Source organism: Phragmites australis, chromosome 15 (genome assembly GCF_958298935.1).
Source record: "Phragmites australis chromosome 15, lpPhrAust1.1, whole genome shotgun sequence".
Taxonomy (NCBI): Eukaryota; Viridiplantae; Streptophyta; class Magnoliopsida; order Poales; family Poaceae; genus Phragmites; species Phragmites australis.
Genome location: NC_084935.1, coordinates 30141293 through 30162539, shown reverse-complemented (window position 1 = coordinate 30162539; position 21247 = coordinate 30141293). Strand labels below are relative to the sequence as shown.

Below are 21247 nucleotides of genomic sequence, written 5' to 3'. Positions count from 1 at the left end.
GTGCCTTGTGGGTCTACGGGGTTTGGATCGGTTGATCCCGAATACACGCCACATCCAAATGCATTTATAGCCCACAAGGGAGAGTTGGCCTTGACATGAGTCTGGTTCCATAGGTGGCGGGGTTTGGCCGCGATCAACACTAATACAGGGCCTGCCAAACAAGCCCTGAGATAGATGGTTCATTACTTATGCTACTTCACATAAGGTGGATGCTTACCAGGAGGAACATGTGCTTAAGTTTTCTTTGGCGTTTAGATTGTGCTAACAAAGTAGCTGAACCCAACTTACATTGGAGACAAGGATTTTTCTACAAATACTTAATGACATGTCAACGTTCTGTTTCCTTAAGCATTCGTCCCTAAACACCTTGCATTGGAGATGCCCTTAGCAGAGAGAAATGAGCCTAAAAATAACCTTCCCCTCTGTCGACGAATCATAGCCATACGATCGAGATCTGACGGTCAGCAGCCTTTCTTCTATCTTCCGTCGCTGTAGCCTTTTTCTTCTTCCTCGTGCCGGCGCAGGCGCAGCTCATTCCAGCTCTCCTCCCGTCTCCGCGCGGTGTTCCCGCTGCCGCTCCCGCGTTAACCCCGCGTCTCCATTGCCCTGACCTGACCCTTCCCATCTGGCGCTACCTCCATTGCCTGCGACCGGCGGCGTCCCCGCCACCTCGTCGCCCCGCCCCATGTCCACCGCCGCCACCAAGCGGGCATGCCTCCCACGGAAAGTTACCATGGAGAGGCTGCAACTGTAAAGGGATTGCATCGTCTTTGATTAAAGCAAAGCGGCCATCCATCTGATCTGTCAGTGTCTATTTGAGATTAGACTCCTTCCCTTGTCTTGTTGTTGCCCAATCGCAGCTAAAACCTAGTCCCATCCCTGCCAAGATCGCCATGGCCTCCGCCGACAACGTCCTCCTCCTCGTGCACCAGCTCCCCATCGATATGGAGGGGCCCGACGAGGGTCGCCTGGCCCACCTCCTCCCCCCACTCCACCGCTCCCCTCCTCCGCCCCCTCCTCCGCCGTTCCGCCCGCCTCCCCCTCCCCAAGCCGCCGAGCCCCGCCTCTCTTTCCGCGGCTGGCTCGGCGCCCCGCGCCACTGGGACCTCTGGGTCGCCAAGCTCCGCCCCCTACACTCCCGCCTCTGGCGCCGCCTCGGCATCCACGATGCCGTCCTCGCCTCCACCTACAGGTTCAAGCGCGACGCCTCCGCCGTCCTCCACCTCGCCTCCTTCTGGTCCCCCACCACCAGCACCTTCACCTTCCCCTGGGCCGAGGCCACCCTCACCCTCCAGGACGTCGCCCTCCTCGCCGGATTCCCCACCCACGGCGCCCCCGTCCCCGCGCCGCTCCCGCCCGAATGGCGCCCCGACGAGGCCGCCCTCAACGGGGTGCGCCTCGGATTCAACCGCAGCGCCTGCAAGAAGGCGCACCACTCCGCATGGGTCAAGCACTTCCTCACCGATCACAACAATGACGCCGTCCTGGAGCACGCCGCCTTCCTCGCGCTCTGGCTCACGCGCTTCGTGCTCCCGGGCCACCCCGAGTCCACCATGCGCCAGTCCGTCTTCCCCATCGCCGTCCGCCTTGCGCGCGGCGACCGCGTCGCCCTCGCCCCCGCCGTGCTCGCCTCCCTCTACCGTGACCTGCGCGACATCAAGGCCTTCCTCGTCGCTGCGGGTGCCGCCGCCGCCAGCGGCAACGCCGATATGCTGTGCTCCTTATCCCTCTACGCGCCCCTCTACATTCTCCAGCTCTGGATGTGGGAGCGCTTTCCTTCTCTCAGTCCCGCAAGGAATAACCCAGCTGTGAGCAATGGCGAGCCGATGGCCGCTCGGTGGCATGATCTAAGCAGCAAGGTGAACCCGACGCTGATACGCGAGGCCCTCAGTTCAGGGGACAACTTTGTGTGGCAGCCTTATGCCACCTCTGTGATGAAGCACACCGGGTGGGTTCGCAGCAGTGATCTCGCCGGGAATGATGAACTGAGATCCCTCGCGCATTGCTTGCGGCCTTGTGAGCTTGTGGGGATGGATTGCATCGAGCACTACCTCCCACACCGCGTTGCAAGGCAGTTTGGACTGGACCAAGATGTGCCCGGGGATGTTCGCCGTGCCAATCAGGATTGGGCGGTTGCTTGGCAGACCTATGAATTGGACGGGAAGAATGTGGCGTTCTTCATCCCTCAGTCTGAACCTGGGATCACAGCGCGGTACGCACAGTGGTGGAGGCAGCAATTACCACCTTCTCATCTTCATGCTGAGGCAGCAAGCATTCCAGTGGAGTGGAAGACTTCCAAGCGCAAGGTGAAAAAGACGCCAGCGGCCATGGAAGCTGAGGCTGAGAAGGAGCGGAAGATGAAGAAGGCTCGCGTCCCACCTAGTGACAAAAAGCGCAAGCTTGAAGAATTGTATGATGCAAAGTTGTCGGATTGGCTTGCAACTACAAGGAATGGGATCAGTGACACTGCTGGTGGCAGCTTCACAAGGGGATCCTTACCAAAATATGACCTAGGATCAGATGACGCCTTGTTGCCTAATGTTGGAGCTAGCAATGATGATGTTGTGCTACTTATGCCAAGGATGCAGACTACAACTCCTGCTGCGATGGCATTGAGGGATAGTGATATGAGCCCGGCTCTAGGAGAGAGAGGAAACTTCATAGTTGATAAGCCTCCATATATCCCCAGTGAACCTGAAGGACATGTTACTGCAACGCTGGAGGAGGAAAAACTTAATATTCCTGTGGACAGGTCTCTTAATATCACAGATAGGCCAGAAGGAGCCACTGCGGTAATGGAGTTGGAGAACGAAGCTAGTAGTGGATCTGATAGACCTGAAGAAGTTACTGCTCCAGTCATAGAAGAGAAAGAAGTTGCCATAGAGGGAGATATTTGCGTTACCGGGATGTATCAATTGGAAAAGACCATAGCAATTGTAAAGGAAGCAGATGACGGTGATGCAGTTTCAGAAGAAGTTGGAAGACCTGCCGAGGAAGCAATTAAAGCTGCACCACAGAACCAACAAGAAGTTGATGCAGGTGTTATGAACAATTCCCATGATGCACTGGCTTTACCTGAGGAGCCACTTCCAGTTCAGCAAACAAATAATGGTGGTGGATGTAGCGAGGTGTCTTACGTAACGGAAGATGACAATGTTGCTGGAGGTTTGGTCACAAATGATGGAGAAACTACATGTCGTGATTTTGTTGTTCAGGACCAGAGGGAGGTTCCTTGTGTAGAAGAGATTGGAAGAAGGGTAAACAATCAAATGGTTGACAAAGGTAGTGAGGAAAAGCCCCAGGAAGCTCCTCAAATAGAGATAGTAGAATCTGTAGAAGACATTCTTATGGGAACAGACAATGACGGTGAGCAAAAGATAGTTCAGCTAACAGTGGAGGAAGTAGCAACTTCCAATTGTATGGCTGCAACTCCTCTTCATGTTCTTGAAGCAGAAAATGCATTAGTCAATAAAGATCTTAATCTGGCAGACAAACAAGCTGCAGAAGGAGAGGAAGCAGAACAGGAGCAAATTAATACTTTGGCAAAGGTAGGTGCAGAGGAGGAGCACAAGGAAATTTCTGAAGTAGATCACGCAGACATGGCAGATCCTAAGATGCATTCACACTTTACTACTGAGAAGCCTGAGAAAGCTGCTGAAATAGAATGTGCAGAAATTGATGGCACTACAAGACTAACTGGGAGGGATACTGATGGGAAGCTTGTAGATGTTCCTGAAGTTGGGCATGAAGAAGAAAATGTTAAGGGGCTGATAGTGAACGCCAGTGATGAGAAGCTTGCAGAAGTTTTGCAAGTATCGCCTGCAGAAGTGGAAGATGTGAAGGGTTTGATGAAAGAGGACACTAGCAACAAATCTAAGGATGTTCCTGAATTGGAAAATACAGGATCTGAAGGAACTCATGGTCCAATGGAGGAGGATTCTGATGGTCGGCGAGCGGAAATTCATGATGTCAATGCAGAACTGGAAAAAGCCAATGGGCATGAGAGGGATGGTGATAGGCCCAAGGGCATCCTGCAAGTAGATCTACTAAGAAGGGATGAAGACAGGTGGCTGGCGAAGGAAGAAATTGAAGAAAATACTACAAAAGTTCCTCAAGTAAAGTATGAAAAATTAAGAGTTGAGGCACCAATAAAAGAAGATACCAAGGAAAAGCCCCATGCAGATGGCAAGGATCTACCAGAGAAAGACATAAATGAGTCCAAAGAGGTTGACGAATTGAAACAAGGAGAAGGGGAGGGATGCAAGGTGTTAATGGAGAAAGACGAGGAGAACTTTTATGATGCTCGTGGAGTAGAACAGGCAGAAGAAGGACAACACAAAGCATTGACAGAGAAAGATGTACATAACCATGTTGAGGAAATTACTCTAGTGGGGCAGGTGGATGACCAAAGTGATAGGCTTACAAGGATACGTACTGAGGAAATTCCTGAAGAAACCACTCGAACACAGGAAAGGGAGTTTGATAAGGATGTGGTGGAAGATTCAAAGAATTCAACCAATGCTGAGATGCCATGTAGTTCAGCTACTGTACAATTGAAAAGAGATCAGATGGAAGTTTCTCATGAAGGCATGACAGAGGAGCTATGCATTCAGAACGTTGAACTGATTAATCAGAGGGAACCATCATGTGATGCAACTGCTATGGCCATTGGAGGAGTATATGACCACAAAACCTTGGATATGCATGAGGTGGGTATGCTTGCAAATCTCTATATGTGTTAACGGTTAGTTGATGTGACCATGCTTTTTTTGCAGGAAGTGGCTCTGAAACAGAAACAGGACCACAGAATCATACGCGAGAACAGGGAGACAACAATATTGGAAGGCAGTCATATGCTAGATAGTGAAGTGAAATCTGATTTGGTTACTCCGAAGGGTGATGAAACTCATGCTGCAGGAGGAATTCAAAACCAGGAAATTTGGGACGAGAACAAGGTGAGTGCAGTTGCCAAATCTCTACCTGAGTCACCTTATCTGAATCTTTTTTTAGACCACACCTTATCTGAATCATAATATTTGTCCTTTGCAGCAACTAGCAATGGAGGAAAGACAAGATCTAGAAACGACAATTAAAAACAACAAAACGAATATGTTGGATGATGCAGATAGTCTTGTTTGTGGTGAATATCAAATTGACTCAACTGTTACGGATGTTAATGAGGCCGAGTCTACCGAAGGAATACAGGACCAAGAACTTTTGGACAATAAGGAAGTGAGTTTACCTGCAAATTTGACTTTTTATTTGATAACCTTATCTGAATCCTGATATATGGTCGTTTGCAGCAACTAGCAATGGAGGAAAAACAAGATCTAGGAAGTACAACTGAAAACAACAAAATGAATATGTCAGAAGATGCAGATATTGATGTTCGTGGTGAATATCAAATTGATCCAGCTGGTACAGAGGTGAACGAGGTCGAGTCTACCAAAGGAATACAGAATCAAGAACTTTCGGACAACAAAGAAGTGAGTCTACCTGCAAAATTAACTTTTTTGTTTGATTTGTGAATCTTTTCTTTTTTTGAGACTGATTTATGGAACCTGATAATACTCTTGTGCAGGACCAGGTAATGGAGAAAAGAATGGACTGTGAAATAACAGTTGGAAGTGGAATATTTGTGGAAGAGTCCTATAAACTTGGTGGTGGTGGAGTGGTTACCTTCGCGGTTGCTGTGGATGTTAGTGATTCAATGCAAATCAAGGAATCTTGCAGCATGGAGGAGGCAAGTATTTTTTTCAGAATCTAGATCTGGTTAACTATAACTCAGTATGACAAACCTGTTTTACATTTGCAGGCAAGGGAGGACAGGCAGAACCAAGGAGTTGAACATGCGAATGAGAAGAGGATTTTGGAAGACACAAGTATGATTGATAGTGGTGAATTGAAATCTATTTCAACTGTTGGGGAGGTTAACATGGTTGGGTTAAGAGAGGGAACACCGAACCAGTGTGTTTTAAGTGTGGAGAAGGTGGGAATATTTTGGGTTTTCAATGTATTTTTTTCTCTCTTTTGACTCTAGTAGCTGATGAATCTCAGTCACAGGAAGCGGCAGTGCAGGAGAAGCAGGATCAGGGAATGGCAGATGAAAACACAAGCAGAGATTTGGCTGACATGGATGCACTTGAATGTGGTGGAGTGAAACCTGATGGAGGGGTGAAAATGTTTCATGAGACTATTCTTACAGTAGAAGCTGTTAAAATTTGTTCCGAGAACAAGCAAAAGGAAGCAGCCTTTGAAGAGCACAATATAACAGAAGTTGAAGGCTCTGAATCAAATCAAACTGCAAGAAAGGAGCCTGAAGGAGCTCTTCCTCCGGAGCCTGAAAACTTGGTAGAAGTGAAGCAAGAAAATTTGGAGAATGAAACAGAGATGTCCATCTGTAGGGAGAATGATGAAGCGTCTGGAAAAGATCAGACCTCAGCAGAGATTAAGAATGATATTGGATGGGCTGTAGAATCAACAAATAGCTATGACAAGTTAGCTTCTGATTCATTAAACACAGCTTGTCATGACCCCATCAAACTTGGCAAGTCAAGTAATGAAGAGGTTAAGAGAACACGAAACAGCAGGTCTATGTATCTAAAAGATATTAAAGAATCCCTGGGAAAAATTCGTTCTGAACCATCAAACAGAGTACAGGCAACCAGTGTTGGGTATTACTCTAAGCATGCAGTTCAGGAACCAATTTCAGTTTTCAAGGATATCAAAGTTCCTTCGCGTGACAGTGCAAGGGATTTTGGAAGAGATTGTGCACCAGAGTTGGTGGTTACAAGTCCACAAGAAGAGACTCCTCGATGGAAACAAGAACAATACGCACTTCAAATTTTAGAAGATGTGCAAAATGCTCGAATTATTGAGAAAACTAGGATGGAGATGGAGATCAGAATACTGAAGGCACAAATTGCTAGCATGGAGAGACAAGTGATGAACTTGGATCACTTCTCTGAGGTGAAGTCCAGATCAAAAAGGCACTGACCTATTCATAGTTTCAACATGCAAGTGCTAGTTTTGCACAAAATATCCATGTAGAGTTGTACAGCTTTAATTTGTGAAATAAACACCACTGCATGCAAGTTCTCTCTCCTATCTACTAACTTCTGAAGGTCAGATTGTTTTTTACTCTTAGGTGAATTTCATTAAATGATTAACATTGTAGCAAAGAAAGAACAGCTTGCGTTTTGCATTCTCAAATGAAATAAGCCTCTGGTCCGTGTGTCACCACTGAATTTTAACATATCTAAATTAATCCAGTGGAGAATCATATTGTTGGTGAATTTCTGGTGCAAATGTCAGGTGCTTTTCATTATTATGAATGCTTGATCGCCAAGAAGGCTAGGATATGCATGAATAGTAATAACTTGTAGGTGTATTCTAAGATGTTGTTTATCTGAGCTATGCCTGACCATATAACTGAGCTGCACAAGAAGTTACTAGCTGAAATTTATGGTAAATCTGCTGCCTAGATGCTAGATACTGGGGACAAACTCAGATAAAAGTGGAACTTTTAATGTACCATATAAGCTAGAAATACCTGATCAAGCATCACATCTCTGACAACAATGCACTCATCATCTAAGTATCATTTGAAGCTAAAAGAGAGTATTTCTAGTGTTGACAAGTTAACTTATTCTTAGATACGCGAATATACTCGTCCCCTTTGTTGTGCGACAGTTGCTATCCTCTTGGAGAAATGGAGCAGTGGAAGCAAATGGTAATTCTTTATTGCTAAGTTGATAACTGTTTCAGGTGATACTTTCAGAGTCTCAACACTGTTCTATAGTCTGAATATACCAGCAGCCAGCCAACTTTATTTAAGGCCTTAAAACAAAAAGGAGAAATATCAAAAAAGGCTCAACCGCTTGTATCAATAGAGATAGAGTGCGTTGATCAAACAGGCACCACTATGAGTTAACTTTCAGGAATTGAAACTAAACAAGGACAGGAGCAGGAGCAGCAACTGCCCGGGCTGCTGGTGATGATGCTGCTGGCTTGCCCCGGCCCATGGTGAACCCGCGTGTCCCGTCGGGCATCCTTGGGCCCTGGGGAGGCTGCTTGGGGCTCAATGGGCATTTCTGGGATGCCTGACGGGGGCTCAATGGGCATTTCTGGGATGTCTGACGGGGGCTCAACGGATCAAAATGGCCGATCATGCCGGCAGGAGCAGACTGTGGGCTGTGCGGCGCTGCGATGTGCAGCTTCCCTCGCCCTCTCGCCCAACCTTTCTTGGTACCATTTTGGTGATCCTCTGGCTGTCAGTCAGACAGAAACTTTTGAGTTAACTGAGTAACTGAATACTGGATGTTGTCACTAAAAGTTGGGTCATCAGTTGCTTACATGAGCCTCAGGTGAGTAGTCTGCTGTGGGGGAGTCGGATGACATCTGGGAGTGCGGTGATTCATCATCAGAGCCGACAAAGTGGTCAAAATCTGGCCGCTTCAGCCTCATCACTGACTTGGGCTGCGAAAACATCACGGAATAGCATGGATAAAAAGGTATGACTATTTGTTACTGAATAGAATTCATTTCTGTATATTACTAATTTGCAAGGAGAGGGGAGCTTCCCGTACCGAGCGCCTGAGCACTGCACGAACACGGAGGCCTTTCCTCCAGTTCCGTTCATCATTTAGCTTCTCCACCTGACAGGAAAAGGTAAATTAAATTAGCATACCTATGGGTTAACTGTATCCAAGAGCCAATGAAATTTGCATTCCTGAAATAAGTGGCGAGTGCTCAGTGGTAACTACTCACTGCTTTCTCAGCTTGCTGTGAGGTCTCGTACTCCACAAGTGCATGCATCTTTTAGGGGAAAAAAATAGAACAGGTAAAAGAGACCTGAATATTTGCTAGAAAAATATTCACTGTTCTGAATCTGATACTTAATCTGTACAATCAACATCTTGTGCTGATATTTCAACGCATTGTGCATTGAATAGTTCAGTTGGGGAGAGAATGTGAAATACCTTGTTACTTACTAGCGTGTCTGACTTAGAAGCCCTTGCCGAGCTAGGCTCTTGTGGATGGCATATCTTGATGTTCTTCACACTGATCATCAGACAGACATAAAAGGTTAATGCACCCAAATGTAATGTGTTTTAATCTGCCACTTTGAGGAATAGTTTATCTGTCTGACCTTCCGATGACACCAAAGATCTTCTCGAGGCTGTTTCTCGAGGAATCCTCTGGCAAATTCTCTGCTATGATCATGCGGGACTGCAAAAACAAGAATTTCAGTTCTGGATTGTTAGATGTGGAGTACTATAGAGCAGAGATGAGCACCTTTTAAAGCCACTGACCTGAAGTTCTTCCTTGTGTTTCTCAGTGAATGGCTGCCTGCGCCGGACTTTCTTGCCGTCATCACTGACAATCTGCAGAGGGACACGAGAATTTCATGATCCTACGAGAAGAGTGTTTCATGTATTGCAACTAGCAAGGGTTTGAGTAGCAGTGAGTAGCTTACAAGCTTTGTGGAGGTGCGAAGAGCCTTAACCAGCATCTGGTTAGTTGTCCCAAGAGACTTTATTTTCTTCCAGGATGCAATGACTGATAAGGGAACTGACAAAACGCAGAAAAGAAGGAAAAGAAATGTTACTGTATTTCAGTATGTATTTTGAACATTGGTCTTCTTCCATGATTTCTCTGCATATTCTTTTCCTTTTGCTTGAACAAGAAATTATTTCCGAATGCTGTTGTGTTGTTGACACTACCTGACAGTCTATCTGCATACTGTAACGTTTCTGACACAATCTGAGAGACAATCTGCTAGCAGGTGGAGTACTTACCATAACCTTCTGTGTCTTTGTTCATAATCTTGAGCAAGAACTCGTTTGCCACCAGATTAATGTCGCTGAACTGATACTCGACCTGTGTGGAAAAGAGCAAATGTTGGTCATTTGCAGTTGAGTTTTCAGCTTTCAACGGCACGTACTACTACTCGTGGTTCAGGAGCCTAAATTAAAGGTGAGATCAAGAAATGGATGAGCTAAAATAATTAAGTTAGAAGGTTGCCATCCGGACATATACACCTGCTTGACAATCTTCTGTGCGACGTCGGCGGCGGCGCCAGTCCCCTTGGCCTGCGCGACGATGTTACTTCCAGTGGCGGCGGCAACGCCGAACTTGGCGTGTGCGAAATCTGGCATGAAGAAGGCAGGCTCGTGGTCGGGGAAGAAGCTCCAGTCGGGTCCCAGGCCGGCCTGCATCTGCATGAAGGGCGTGTAGTAGCCGCCGGCCGGCGCGGACATGGGGCTGGCGGCGGTGGGCGACATGGGCACGAACTCCGGGGCGTGCACGTTGAACTTGAACGGCGTTGCAGGCGGCGCCACCGGGCCCTCATCCTCGGCGGCGGCCACCACCTTTGCGGCGGTGCACTTGACGACGTCGCTGCTCTCCTGCGCCATGGTTGGTTGTTGATTATTGTTCGTAGATGGCGAGGCGATGAATAATCTGATCGATCGATTGATCGGCGTGCAGGGTGGAGGAGGGCGTGTATTTATTTATACAGGGCCTAGATAGAGACGCGGATTAACGAGACCACTGGTTGGGTTGCTGAGTTTGTTTGTGAAGCGAGAGCGTTTCGTGGCCGCCGCTTTTCCCGCGCCTCGCGCATGCATGCATGCATGCAATGTCTCGAGCTGGGAAGAAGACGGAGACCGTTGACCGGTTGCTGCCTTACACGTAGGGCTCGGCCAACCAAGGATCCTGCATGCTTACATCAGCATGCATATATGCATCTTTACATGCATGCCATGCCGATGCGTACATACTAGTAGTACATATATATACAGGGATGCAATCGCAATGCAATATATGTTGTCGTCCTATGATAAATATATACTTAATTTCTCTCTCTCTATATATATTTAGTAGCAGTAGTATCTGACTGCAGGAAACAACTGCAAAGTCAGGCGTCGGTACCTCAGAAACAACTACGTACGTACAAGCATGCAGAGACTAATCATCATCAATAGATACGATACTATCTCTGTTTTGGCGTTCACGTTCATCGTTGCATCATTGCGTACAAACCAAAAAATATTAAAATCGAGTAAAAATTTATAGAGCTAGAGCTATGCTAAATAAACATGATTATAGAGTCTGTACACGCTTGCTGTATAGAGTAGTGACTACCAGAATTGACCGAGTTGGCTTTGCAATTAGTGAGAGAGAGAGAGCGCGCTGCCAGACACAGACCTCCATCCAATCTTGTGCTAGTATTTGTTTGTGAGTCAATTGGTTAATCCATACCTCCAAAAAAAATTTCCTGTTTCTACTGTGTCTGTACTACATGGTGAGTAGAGTTACTTTTGCTCTGAATATATCTGAAGACCTAACCGCTTGACTTGAGATATGTGTTGGTCTCTCTCCCATAAAATTTTCTCTCAACTGCGCGGATCACGTGAAACCTTTGGGATTAGATAGATGATTACTAGTATATCTTGCAGTGGGTACGTGAGGAGGCCAATAGAATAGAATACTCCACTCCGCTCTGAGAGGTCGGATCAGAAATTGATGGATCAGATCGATCCGTATAGTACCATGTACTACAGTAAAAACTGGCATAGTACCTTATGGTAGCACTACGGTACCGTTGACGCAATAGATTTTTACAGTATTCGTACTGTTCATTCACTCATAAATCACTGTTCCTCGTCAGAAGCCAAAGGATTTCGATCCCTGTTCTTCGTCCTGCTTTGCTACTCATCACATCAGACGAAGAAGGCAGCGAAAAGCTAAGCTAGGAGCTGCTTCCCTCCCTCCTCGTGCTGTGCTGCCTTCCGGACCACAGCTTTTCTTTTCTGTCGCCGTGGAATCTCCGCGCGCGGCTCCCTGCTTCCCTCTCTGACCTCTCTTCTTCACCGATCTTTCCGAAAGAAATCTCCCTTTCAGCCGGTCTTCTTCACCAATCACAACCCCCAGAGCAATCTTTTGTTGTTGTGTTGCTCCTCGTGATCTCCATACAATTCCCTCTTGTTGTGGAACCGAGCCCTGCTCTCTCTGCTCTTGCGGTTCGTCTTGGGTACTGGTGTTGTTGCCCTTTCTGTGTCGGTGCCTCTTTTGATCCCTTTGCTTGGCAGGCTCACATGGCGGGGCCTGCCTCTTCTTCTTGGTCTTCCTCTTCCCTTGATTCTTCTTTCGAGGACCCATAGCCCTTCCTGCTGGTCCCTGCAGAAAGCAGAGGGCCCGAGATGGCGTCGTCGTCGAGGATGACCTGGGCTCCTCTGACTCTGCTCCTTCGCGTTCTCTGCCTGTGCAACGCCCTGTCGGTGTCCCTGCTGGCGAACGTGACCATCGGCCAGCCATTAGTCAACCACTGCATGTTAGTCTAGTCAACGGCCATGGAAGATTGAGAGTGTGTGCTGTTGTGCTCTTGCAGCGCTGGAGCTGATGGAGAAGGTGGTGGCTGTGGTGGGCCCTCAGTCGTTGGGGATCGCGCACATCGTCTCCCACGTCGTCAACGAGCTGCACGTCCCGCTGCTCTCCTTCGCCGCCACCGACCCCGCGCTCTCCTCGATGCAGTACCTCTTCTTCCTCCACGCCACCCATGACAACTCCTTTCAGATGACTGGCATCGCCGACATCGTCGTCCACTACCGCGGCGGTGTCGACGCCCTGGGCGACGACGCACTCGAGGCCACGCCCTCAAGGATATCCTACAAGGCCGCGTTCCCACCCGGCGCTGACCGAGCTGTGCTTGGTAGGGTTATAAATATAGTCGGTAACTGTTTGTTTATCATGGCTACTGAATAATTTGATCCGCATCGTTTTTATAAACCGAGCGATTACTGTTTAAAGTTAAATTTAAAATTTTAAAAGATTCAAAAGTTTTATAAATTCGACTGGTTTTTATCGAATTTCATCAAATTACTGTACAGTTACCATGATAACTGCGATTAAGTACCGTCAAACGGTTTTCGAAGGTAAAACTTATTTGTAAACCTTGCCTCTTGGAGCGGGCCAACATGATGGAGTCCCGCGTCTTCGTCGTCCACGTTAGCCCGGACTCCGGCCTCGAAATCTTCGACGTCGCGCAGTCGCTCAACATAATGGCCAGCGGCTACGCCTGGATCGCCACTGACTGGCTTGCCGCGGTGATCGACTCGTCTCGACCGACCAGCCCCAAGACGATGAGCCTCATACAGGGGGTGGTCACGCTGCGCCAGTACACGCCGGACTCCGACGCCAAGAAGTCGCTCGTGTCAAGGTTCATCAGCAGCAGGAACAACTCGACCACGAGCTTGAACGCCTACGGGCTCTTCGCCTACGACTAGGTGTGGATGGCGGCGCGCGCCATACATCAGTTCCTGGACGACGGGGGCAGCATCTCCTTCTCCGCCGACACGAGGCTGCGCGACGCCAACGGGAGCGCGCTCAGGGTGTTCGACCAGGGTGACCAGCTGCGGCAGAAGGTCATGCTCGCCAACTTCACAGGCGTCACCGGCCGTGTGCGGTTCGCCGCCGACGGGGTCCTGATTAACCCAGCATACGAGGTCCTCAACGTCGGCGGGACGGGCGTCCGGCGGGTCGGGTACTGGTCCAACTACACGCGCCTCCCGGTCGCCGTACCCAGGCTGCTCGACGGCGGCGTGCCCGCGCCGAACAACGTGAGCCAGCTGCAGCTGTACGGCGTGATCTGGCCGGGGGAGACAACGGCGCCGCCGCGCGGGTGGGTGTTCCCCAACAACGGCAAGCCGCTGAGGATCGGTGTCCCACACCGGACGACGTACAAGCAGTTCGTGTCCAAGCTAGGACTCCAGCCCGGATCGGATGGCGTGAGAGGCTACTGCGTGACGTGTTCAAAGGCGGCTGTGGCGCAGCTCCCGTACCCGGTGCCCGTGTCTTTCATCCTGTTCGGCGACGGCGTCAAGAACCCCAGCTACAGCGAGCTCGTGCAGAAGGTCGCGGACAATGTCAGTCACCGCACTTGTCTCAATTTCTTCTTGTTTAGTAGTTTGATTTGAGATAGATAGATATATAGAGAGGTAATTTATATATATATATATAGAGAGAGAGAGAGAACTGAATCTACAACTATATATAGAGAGAGAGGTAGCCATGCATGAACATGATCAAGAACTGAATCTGCAACTACATATATAGTACTTTGATGCTGCGGTTGGGGGACATCTCGATCGTGACGAGCGGGACGCGGATAGTGGACTTCACGCAGCCGTACGTGGAGTCCGGGCTGGTGATCGTGTCCCCCGTGAAGGTCAAGAGCTCCAACGCGTGGGCCGGAGATGTGGGGCGTCACCGGCGCCTTCTTCCTCTTCGTTGGCGCCGTCGTCTGGATCCTCGAGCACCGCTTCAACCCGGAGTTCAGGGGCTCCCCAAAGAAGCAGATCGTCACCATCTTCTGGTTCAGCTTCTCCACCATGTTCTTCGCGCAGAGTAAGTGCAGTAGATTGCTTCGCTTGTCTGAACTGAAGGGATCGAAATTGCTCGGAACGAATGAACTGAGCTGAACTGATAATTATGCAGGAGAAAACACCGTGAGCACGCTTGGTCGTTTCGTGCTGATAATCTGGCTGTTCGTGGTGCTGATCATCAACTCGAGCTACACGGGGAGCCTTATTGGACTTACTCCTTGTCGTAGGTTTCGGGGACTTATTTCACGCCAGTGTGAAAGGAATGAGTTCGTATACATTTCGTATACGGCTATAGCGTCGTTCGTATGTGCATAGAGTTTAAGTTGGAGTCGGATCGTGGGATGGCATGATTCGTATTAGGATTCGGAGTTAGCAGGTCGCTATAAATATGAGTTGTAATCTCTAAATTATAAGCAAGACACATAATCGTGCAAGTCACGAGTTGAATAGACTTTAAAATTTTCTCCAGAGAGTTTTTGTCTTGTTTTATTGTTCTCGTTGAATTTTTGCTGTTTGACGTTCTATTTGCTTCTCGTCGAGATATGCGAGTTCGTTCTCGCTGAGTAGTAGTACGCGACTCAGGACTTACTGGGCGTTGTTGGTCGATCGGTGTGATCGAAAGTAGCACGTACACGACAGATAGCTAGACTAGTCGTGGTCGAGCACGTACGACTGATCGCTCAAGCCAGTCGTGAGTTGGTGTGCTTCTATCTTTTTTGGTCGCTCAGGTGGTCGAGGAGCCTGATCGCTTGCGTTGTCGCGAATCCGGAGTGGTCGCGCACGTGATCCAATAGTCGGACCCAACATCTGATATCAGAGCTCATAATGCGTAGCACTGACTCGTGAAGATGTCGATCGTACCTCAGGGTGAGGTGGCGTGGGAGAGCAGCAGTGGGCCGTTCCTGTACCTGCAGTTGAAGACGACGAACTACACGAGCTGGGTGATTTGCGTGCAGGTGACGATGGAAGATCAAAGCATCTGGGAGGTAGTCGAGCCAGCCCGTCGACGAGAAGAAGGACAAGAAGACGAGGTCGTATCTCTTCCAAGCGCTCCCAGAGGATCTCCTCATGCAGGTGGCAAGAAAGAAAACTGCAAAGGAGGTTTGGGATTGTCTCAAGACAAGATTTGTCGGCGCGGATTGCGTCAAGAACGTGCGACTTCTCACGTTGAAGAGCGACTTCAACTCCATGCGGATGCAGGTTGGAGAGAGCTTGGACCAGTATGCCGGAAGGCTCAACAGTATGTCCGTTAGGTACGCAAACCTTGGGGAGATGCTCGATGACGCTGCATTGGTCAAAAAGCTGTTCGACACCGTGCCGAATCGATTCCTGAGTGTGATCGCTGGAATTGAGCAGTTCTACGACCATGACAAGATGCCGTTCGAGGAAGTCGTGGGGCTGCTTAAGGCGTTTGAAGAACGTACTTGCCCGCGTGCATCCGGTGGCAATAGCATCGGCGACAGCTAACTTCTGTTCACTCAGGTCGAGTGGCAGGCGCGGTAGAAGAAGGATGGTGGTAACTCCTCATCAAGTAACAAGGGTAAATCCTATCTTACTGCAGATAGCAGTAACCGCGGTTGGGGTGGTCGTGGATGTGACAGAGACCGTGACTGAGGTGGTCACGACAGTATGTCGCGCAACGGTGAGGAGAGCAGCTCGGCCACATCAAATACTTCAACGGTGAGGAGAGCAGGCGGCCCGCGAGGCTGAAGAGCATCCGGGAGCTGATGATGACGTTCGTGGACATGAAGGAGGCGGCTGGAGAGGTCCATCGACAGCTCCCTGTCCGAAGCACCTTCCTTGTCGCGGCCGTCGTCGCTGTCGCCGGTGTAGCTTGCGGCGGCGTTCGAGCATCGAAGACAGTATTCGTTTTACGAAGTAGAATAGCGGCAGTGAAGTTGCGAGATGATGGGCACTGCGTGCATTGTAATTCACCGAGGCAGATTCGAAGATGAAGGCAGATGTAGTAGTAGCCTACTAGGTAGACACCGAACGAGCCACTCTTTCTTCATGTTTTGCTTCAGTGCCTTTTGGGCTTCAACGAACAAACAAGGAAGGAAACCGTTTAGCGATTGGACCAGGTTAACAAAATCGTTTGGGATCCGGAAATGGTTACCCGACGTTTTTTCCAAATTCACGAATATCACGAATGCCGCTCAAAATTTGGTGAGAATTCGCTTAAATTTACTCGGTTAAATTTGTAAATTGGAGAAAAAACCGACTGTATTGGCGATTGGTAACCACTCGATTTGAACTAAAAATTGCTCGAATTCCATCAGAAACCGACTGCATTTTTCGTATTTCGTTTGTGATAAAAAATCGCTCGAATTCGATCGAAAACCGCTTAAGTTCAAAAAATAACCAAAAAATAGCTCAATCTTGTAAAATTGATAGCTAATTCATTTGAGTTTCAAATTAAGTGAAACAAATCTTGTTGGTTTTATTGTAACATGATCTACATGATAAAAGTATTTATACTCATAAAAAAGTTGTATATTTTCTGTGAGAAAATATATTTGCTAAACATAGTTAAATGTATAGTTAATTCTTTACTAATCTAAAATCATGAAACTAATTTTTTTAGTATTCTTACATGATCCCATGTCTTTTAAAAATACATGAACTTATGAAATAGTTATTGTAACATACATGATTGTGTAAATGTGTTGCAACTAGATTAATTCATAATTAACCCATCACATCTTCAAAATTAGTTAAACCACTTTCATTACTTTACTTATAATATGATTTATGTAGAAAAAATAATGGTACACATGAAGAAGTTAATTACAATATTTTTTCTTAATATGTTCACTTTATGCTTGTGAACTTTGTAAAAATCATGAAAAAATTAATAAAACTCTAAATGAAGTAATATCAATTTTAAAGATCCTCTGAAGATATGCCCTACATAAAAAAATATTTTACATGTTAAGCTTTCATTAACGTGATGGGCCAAATCATCAAGTTCATACAACCTATTTCAGCATTTTTTTCAAACTTTCTCTCTATAAAATATGATGCAAATGAATTATTTTTGAAAAGCATTAATAGAAGGTCTTAGAATTGTCTCGAGTATTTTTTAATTTTTTTTATGTTTTTTATTTTTGAATTTAAATTTAAAAACTAATTGATTTTTAAATACAATAATTGGCTGATACTCACGAATATCGAGTGGTCTTTAATGTTAACCCTAGATTGGACCGGCCTACCATATAGTACTACTAGTACAACGACTTGAACAATAGAACTGGACACACAATCAGGCAGCGAAGGCACCCCAACAACAAGATTCTCCACGCTAGCTAACCACTATGGTCTAAGTAAGTAGGTGCCGAATTAATATACAAAGCATGCAATGGATGTGTTCAAAACAGAAGGCGCACTATCTATCTATGATACAAATGAAAACGGATTGGATGCGAATTAAATAGTCTATTTTTATATTATTATTCATATTTTAATATGAATATGAATACAAATCCGAATTTGCATTCAAATATCTATTCGATCGAGTCGTAAGTAAATATCCTACACCTTTAATGATAAGAATTTTTATTTTAGTGTGTAAAAAATTCGTTCACATTTGAAATTACTAGAATTACCAAAATTATAGAAATTTCATTCGAAATTCATGTCAAAAATTTAAATTTTGGTCAAATTTGACTGAAATTTGTTCAAATTTGATTGAAATTTGTTCAAATTTGAAATTTCTAAAATATTAGCAAAAGTTGGTTCCCTAGTTGGCGGATATGGATATTATCCATTTCCACATCCAAATTTAAAGTAATTCAGATATTCACATTTGAATCGGATTCTCAAAAACAAATCCAGATATATCCATTTTAGTATCTATTTTAGAAATGAATACGAATATGGATATACAAATACGGATATCTATATTCGTGTTTTGACGGATACAAATATTAGATAATTTGATTACCTGCTATCCATTTTCCACCTCTAATCTGTCTATCTTTCAAGATTTCTTTTTCTTTTCATGTGATCGAAAAGGATATATCTATCATACAAGAATCAAAGAGAAGATCAATGGCCAATAAATCAATGAATAGCTAGCTAGTTTAGCGCCGCACGAATGCATTCCAGTAGCTAGCACTTTGGTACGTGCGCGCATCAAATTAAAAGTAGATTGACTCCACTAGAGCTGTTGGCTAATTGGTTGAGCTGGCAAATCATATGTGTGTCGAGCGTACCCTGCACTTGCCTTTTTCTACTGTATGAACGGCGCTAGATAGCTACAGTAGGATGGTTCAATGGTCAGTACTGTGCGGTGGTTACAGGTTTTGCGGCCCAAATGAAGCAGGCTTGCATTGCATGCTAGCTAGGTCGTCCTGCTGTTGTGCCCACCAGCACACGTGCGTGTGTCTGTACGGTGATCGAGCGCATGTGCATCGAATTTAACTGTGCTCTACGCCTCTCACGCTCGTCACTATATAGAATAGCATGCGCTCACACACACATGCACCAAGTCCATCACCAACCTCCCTTCAGCCTCCATTGATAGATAGATCGACCATCCATCAAACACTGCTACTATTTTCCACCTTGTCTGTTACGAGATGACAGCCAGCACCATCCATGACTGCAGCTAGCCTACCTTTACCTTGCTGATTATTCCTTCACTCTTTTCCACCTCGATCTCAGCACAACACATCACCGCAACCTAGATAGATACAAGCAAAAATTATGGGTGAGTCTATCAGCTCATCGTCTAGGACTTGCTGCTGTACCGCATTATTCCACTGCAACAAGTACCACCATCAACTCCGGACTACTAGTGCTGTTGCTGCTACTGTGTCTGATTCGGAGGACGTAGACAGCGGCTGGACCGCCTACTTCCTACACTCTTCTTCCCAGGAGGAGGAGGCAGGGGTGGTGGCGCCGAGGGAGAAGCTGCAGGATGCGGACGTCTGTGGGAGTGCCTGCGGCTTAAGTTTGTCCAGTGCCAACAAGAAGACGAAGGCCGTGAAGGTGAAAGCAGGAGAGATGACGAAGAAGAAGAAGAAGGAGGAGGTGGAGGAAGATCCACTGGAGGACACTGCTTCCTGGCCACCTCTGCTGCTACCAAATGGACCTCAGGTAAGGTACCTACCTACCTATTTCCCATTTCAAGTTTCTTAACTATTGCACGTTCCGTTTTATTAAGAGCTTGTGAGCATTTCCTACTTTCCTTCTTTTCCTGGAACGAAAATTTGTAAATGTTTCTAGGTAGATCGATCGAAGATGCTTGCAGGACAGGCATGGAAATGCATGCAAACTAGCTAGTATATCTGGCACTACAATTTTAATTACTCACTAGCTAGCTAGCTTGATTGAAATAATATGTCCAAAGATTACTACTTAATTTGAGTTGGGTATCTTGTCTGATGTCCGGTTTTGTCATTTGATGTAGGAGTTGTTCCGTTTAAGTTGAGGTTGTATTATCGTCTCAAAATTAACCGCCGATTTTACTTTATGAAATCGTACATTTGTTAAGATTTTTGAGTCCGGTTTTATTTATAAACTAAGTTAATTATTTTCTTCTTTATATATATGCTTGGCTGAAGCCTTAGCTCGCTGTGATCTTTCAAAGAAAAAAAATTGAGTTGGGTACGTGCTTATTGCTGGTCTGATGAGCAGGAGGTAAGGAATATTAATCCTGTCCGGTGTGAACAAAGACCGGCCACCAGTGCAACAACGGAGAAGTGCTGGAGACGTCAGTGGGAGGATTTGAACACTGGGCCACCTGGCCGATAGGCATGCAACAGGCAACGACTGCAGTACAAATGCAGAAAAGAGGAGGCTTGCTTGATTACTTCCACTACTTAAACTACTGTGTGTGGACTAGCTGCATCGACCATGCATCTATCTTCTGTAAACTAACTAGGACTGCTCAAACTGTTCCACATTTGTGATTCTGCCCGGTCTGGCCTGGGTTATTAGCTTATCTAATTTGGTGTTGGATTCACAATGTATATATATGCTGTGCGAGTGTCACTGTGCACTGTGCAATAACAATTATGCATGATTGAATCAGCTAGGCGAGCACCAATCATTGGCTTCATCCGAAATATTTTTCCTTGGATATCACTCCGTAACTTTCACCTAAAAAATTCACAAGTAGTAAATACCTCAAGGAATCAACTTTATAGATTTGAAGAACGAAATTTGTAGTATAGGATCCGATCCACACGTGCATAAAATAAGTGCATAATTCCTTATATATAGATTATACTAGCTGACTAGGTGCCCTAGAAAATTAAACTATGCATGTGACTTCTGGAGAAATCGAAATGCACGCATGAGTTATGTTAATACTGTATCACACAAGTCTATCAGGAATCGAAGGATGAAGGCCACGGTGGAATTAATTCGGAACCGGTACATTTGTCGATAATTGAATATAAATGCCTGACTGAGCTATTATATATAAGGAGAGTGCCAACCTGCGTTTGAGTCCGAGCGTTCGTACGGACATGCATGAAGTGGGCGTATACGTACAGAGCGAGACCGCTCTTACCTACAAACTAAGGCTGTGAAAACGGGTGTCATTGTAAAAAAACTGATTGGCGTATGTGTAGTAGTCCTAATTTTTGAACTGAATATATATATATATATATATATATATATATATATATATATAATATTATATAGTACCAATTATGCAGAATTTTTGCTCGAGTCATTATTGATTCGACAAGAGTGGATAAGCTTTTTGACTTGGCTAACTCGCTTTGTCGGGCAAGCAAACTAATACGTCCATCGCATCGCATCGTCGTCAGTTCACATGCATGCATTGCATGCATGGGATGAAATATGCGCGCGCCTCACTCACCACTCACCGACCCACAGTATATATT

The 21247-nt window shown here is 46.3% G+C and overlaps 3 protein-coding genes and 1 pseudogene across 8 annotated transcripts; 3 read left to right on the top strand and 1 right to left on the bottom strand.

Annotated features, from left to right (window-relative positions):
* Positions 1–465: 465 nt before the first annotated feature.
* LOC133893490 (uncharacterized) lies at positions 466–9633 on the top strand. 5 transcript variants are annotated; one of them, XR_009904521.1, is made up of 9 exons: positions 466–4709; positions 4776–4955; positions 5050–5232; positions 5304–5486; positions 5582–5743; positions 5816–5989; positions 6064–6969; positions 7656–8513; positions 9341–9633. XR_009904521.1 is itself a non-coding variant. In XM_062334516.1 (8 exons), exons 1-8 carry the CDS (start codon positions 894–896, stop codon positions 7734–7736), a joined length of 5685 nt encoding a protein of 1894 aa, XP_062190500.1. In that variant the 5' UTR covers positions 466–893; the 3' UTR covers positions 7737–9633. The 5 variants fall into 5 exon arrangements, 2 of the variants coding, with proteins under 2 accessions (XP_062190500.1, XP_062190501.1); XR_009904520.1 differs by having other exon boundaries at positions 7656–8670; positions 8781–9633; XM_062334516.1 differs by having other exon boundaries at positions 7656–9633.
* Positions 7950–10459, bottom strand: LOC133893491 (la-related protein 6C-like). Its single transcript, XM_062334519.1, has 10 exons — positions 10044–10459; positions 9801–9882; positions 9479–9573; positions 9315–9386; positions 9152–9231; positions 8982–9063; positions 8770–8817; positions 8589–8657; positions 8356–8478; positions 7950–8270 (listed from the first exon to the last, which is right to left on the bottom strand). The coding sequence occupies exons 1-10, from the start codon at positions 10416–10418 to the stop codon at positions 7950–7952; spliced, it is 1347 nt and encodes a 448-aa protein (XP_062190503.1). The 5' UTR covers positions 10419–10459.
* A 1940-nt stretch (positions 10460–12399) lies between these two features.
* LOC133892308 (glutamate receptor 3.5-like) lies at positions 12400–15854 on the top strand (annotated as a pseudogene).
* Positions 15855–18864: 3010 nt separating this feature from the next.
* On the top strand, positions 18865–20350 carry LOC133893367 (uncharacterized). Of its 2 annotated transcripts, none has more exons than XM_062334369.1 (2): positions 18865–19487; positions 20028–20350. In XM_062334369.1, exons 1-2 carry the CDS (start codon positions 19095–19097, stop codon positions 20142–20144), a joined length of 510 nt encoding a protein of 169 aa, XP_062190353.1. In that variant the 5' UTR covers positions 18865–19094; the 3' UTR covers positions 20145–20350. The 2 variants fall into 2 exon arrangements, with proteins under 2 accessions (XP_062190353.1, XP_062190354.1); XM_062334370.1 differs by having other exon boundaries at positions 18865–19492.
* The last annotated feature ends 897 nt before the right edge of the window (positions 20351–21247 follow it).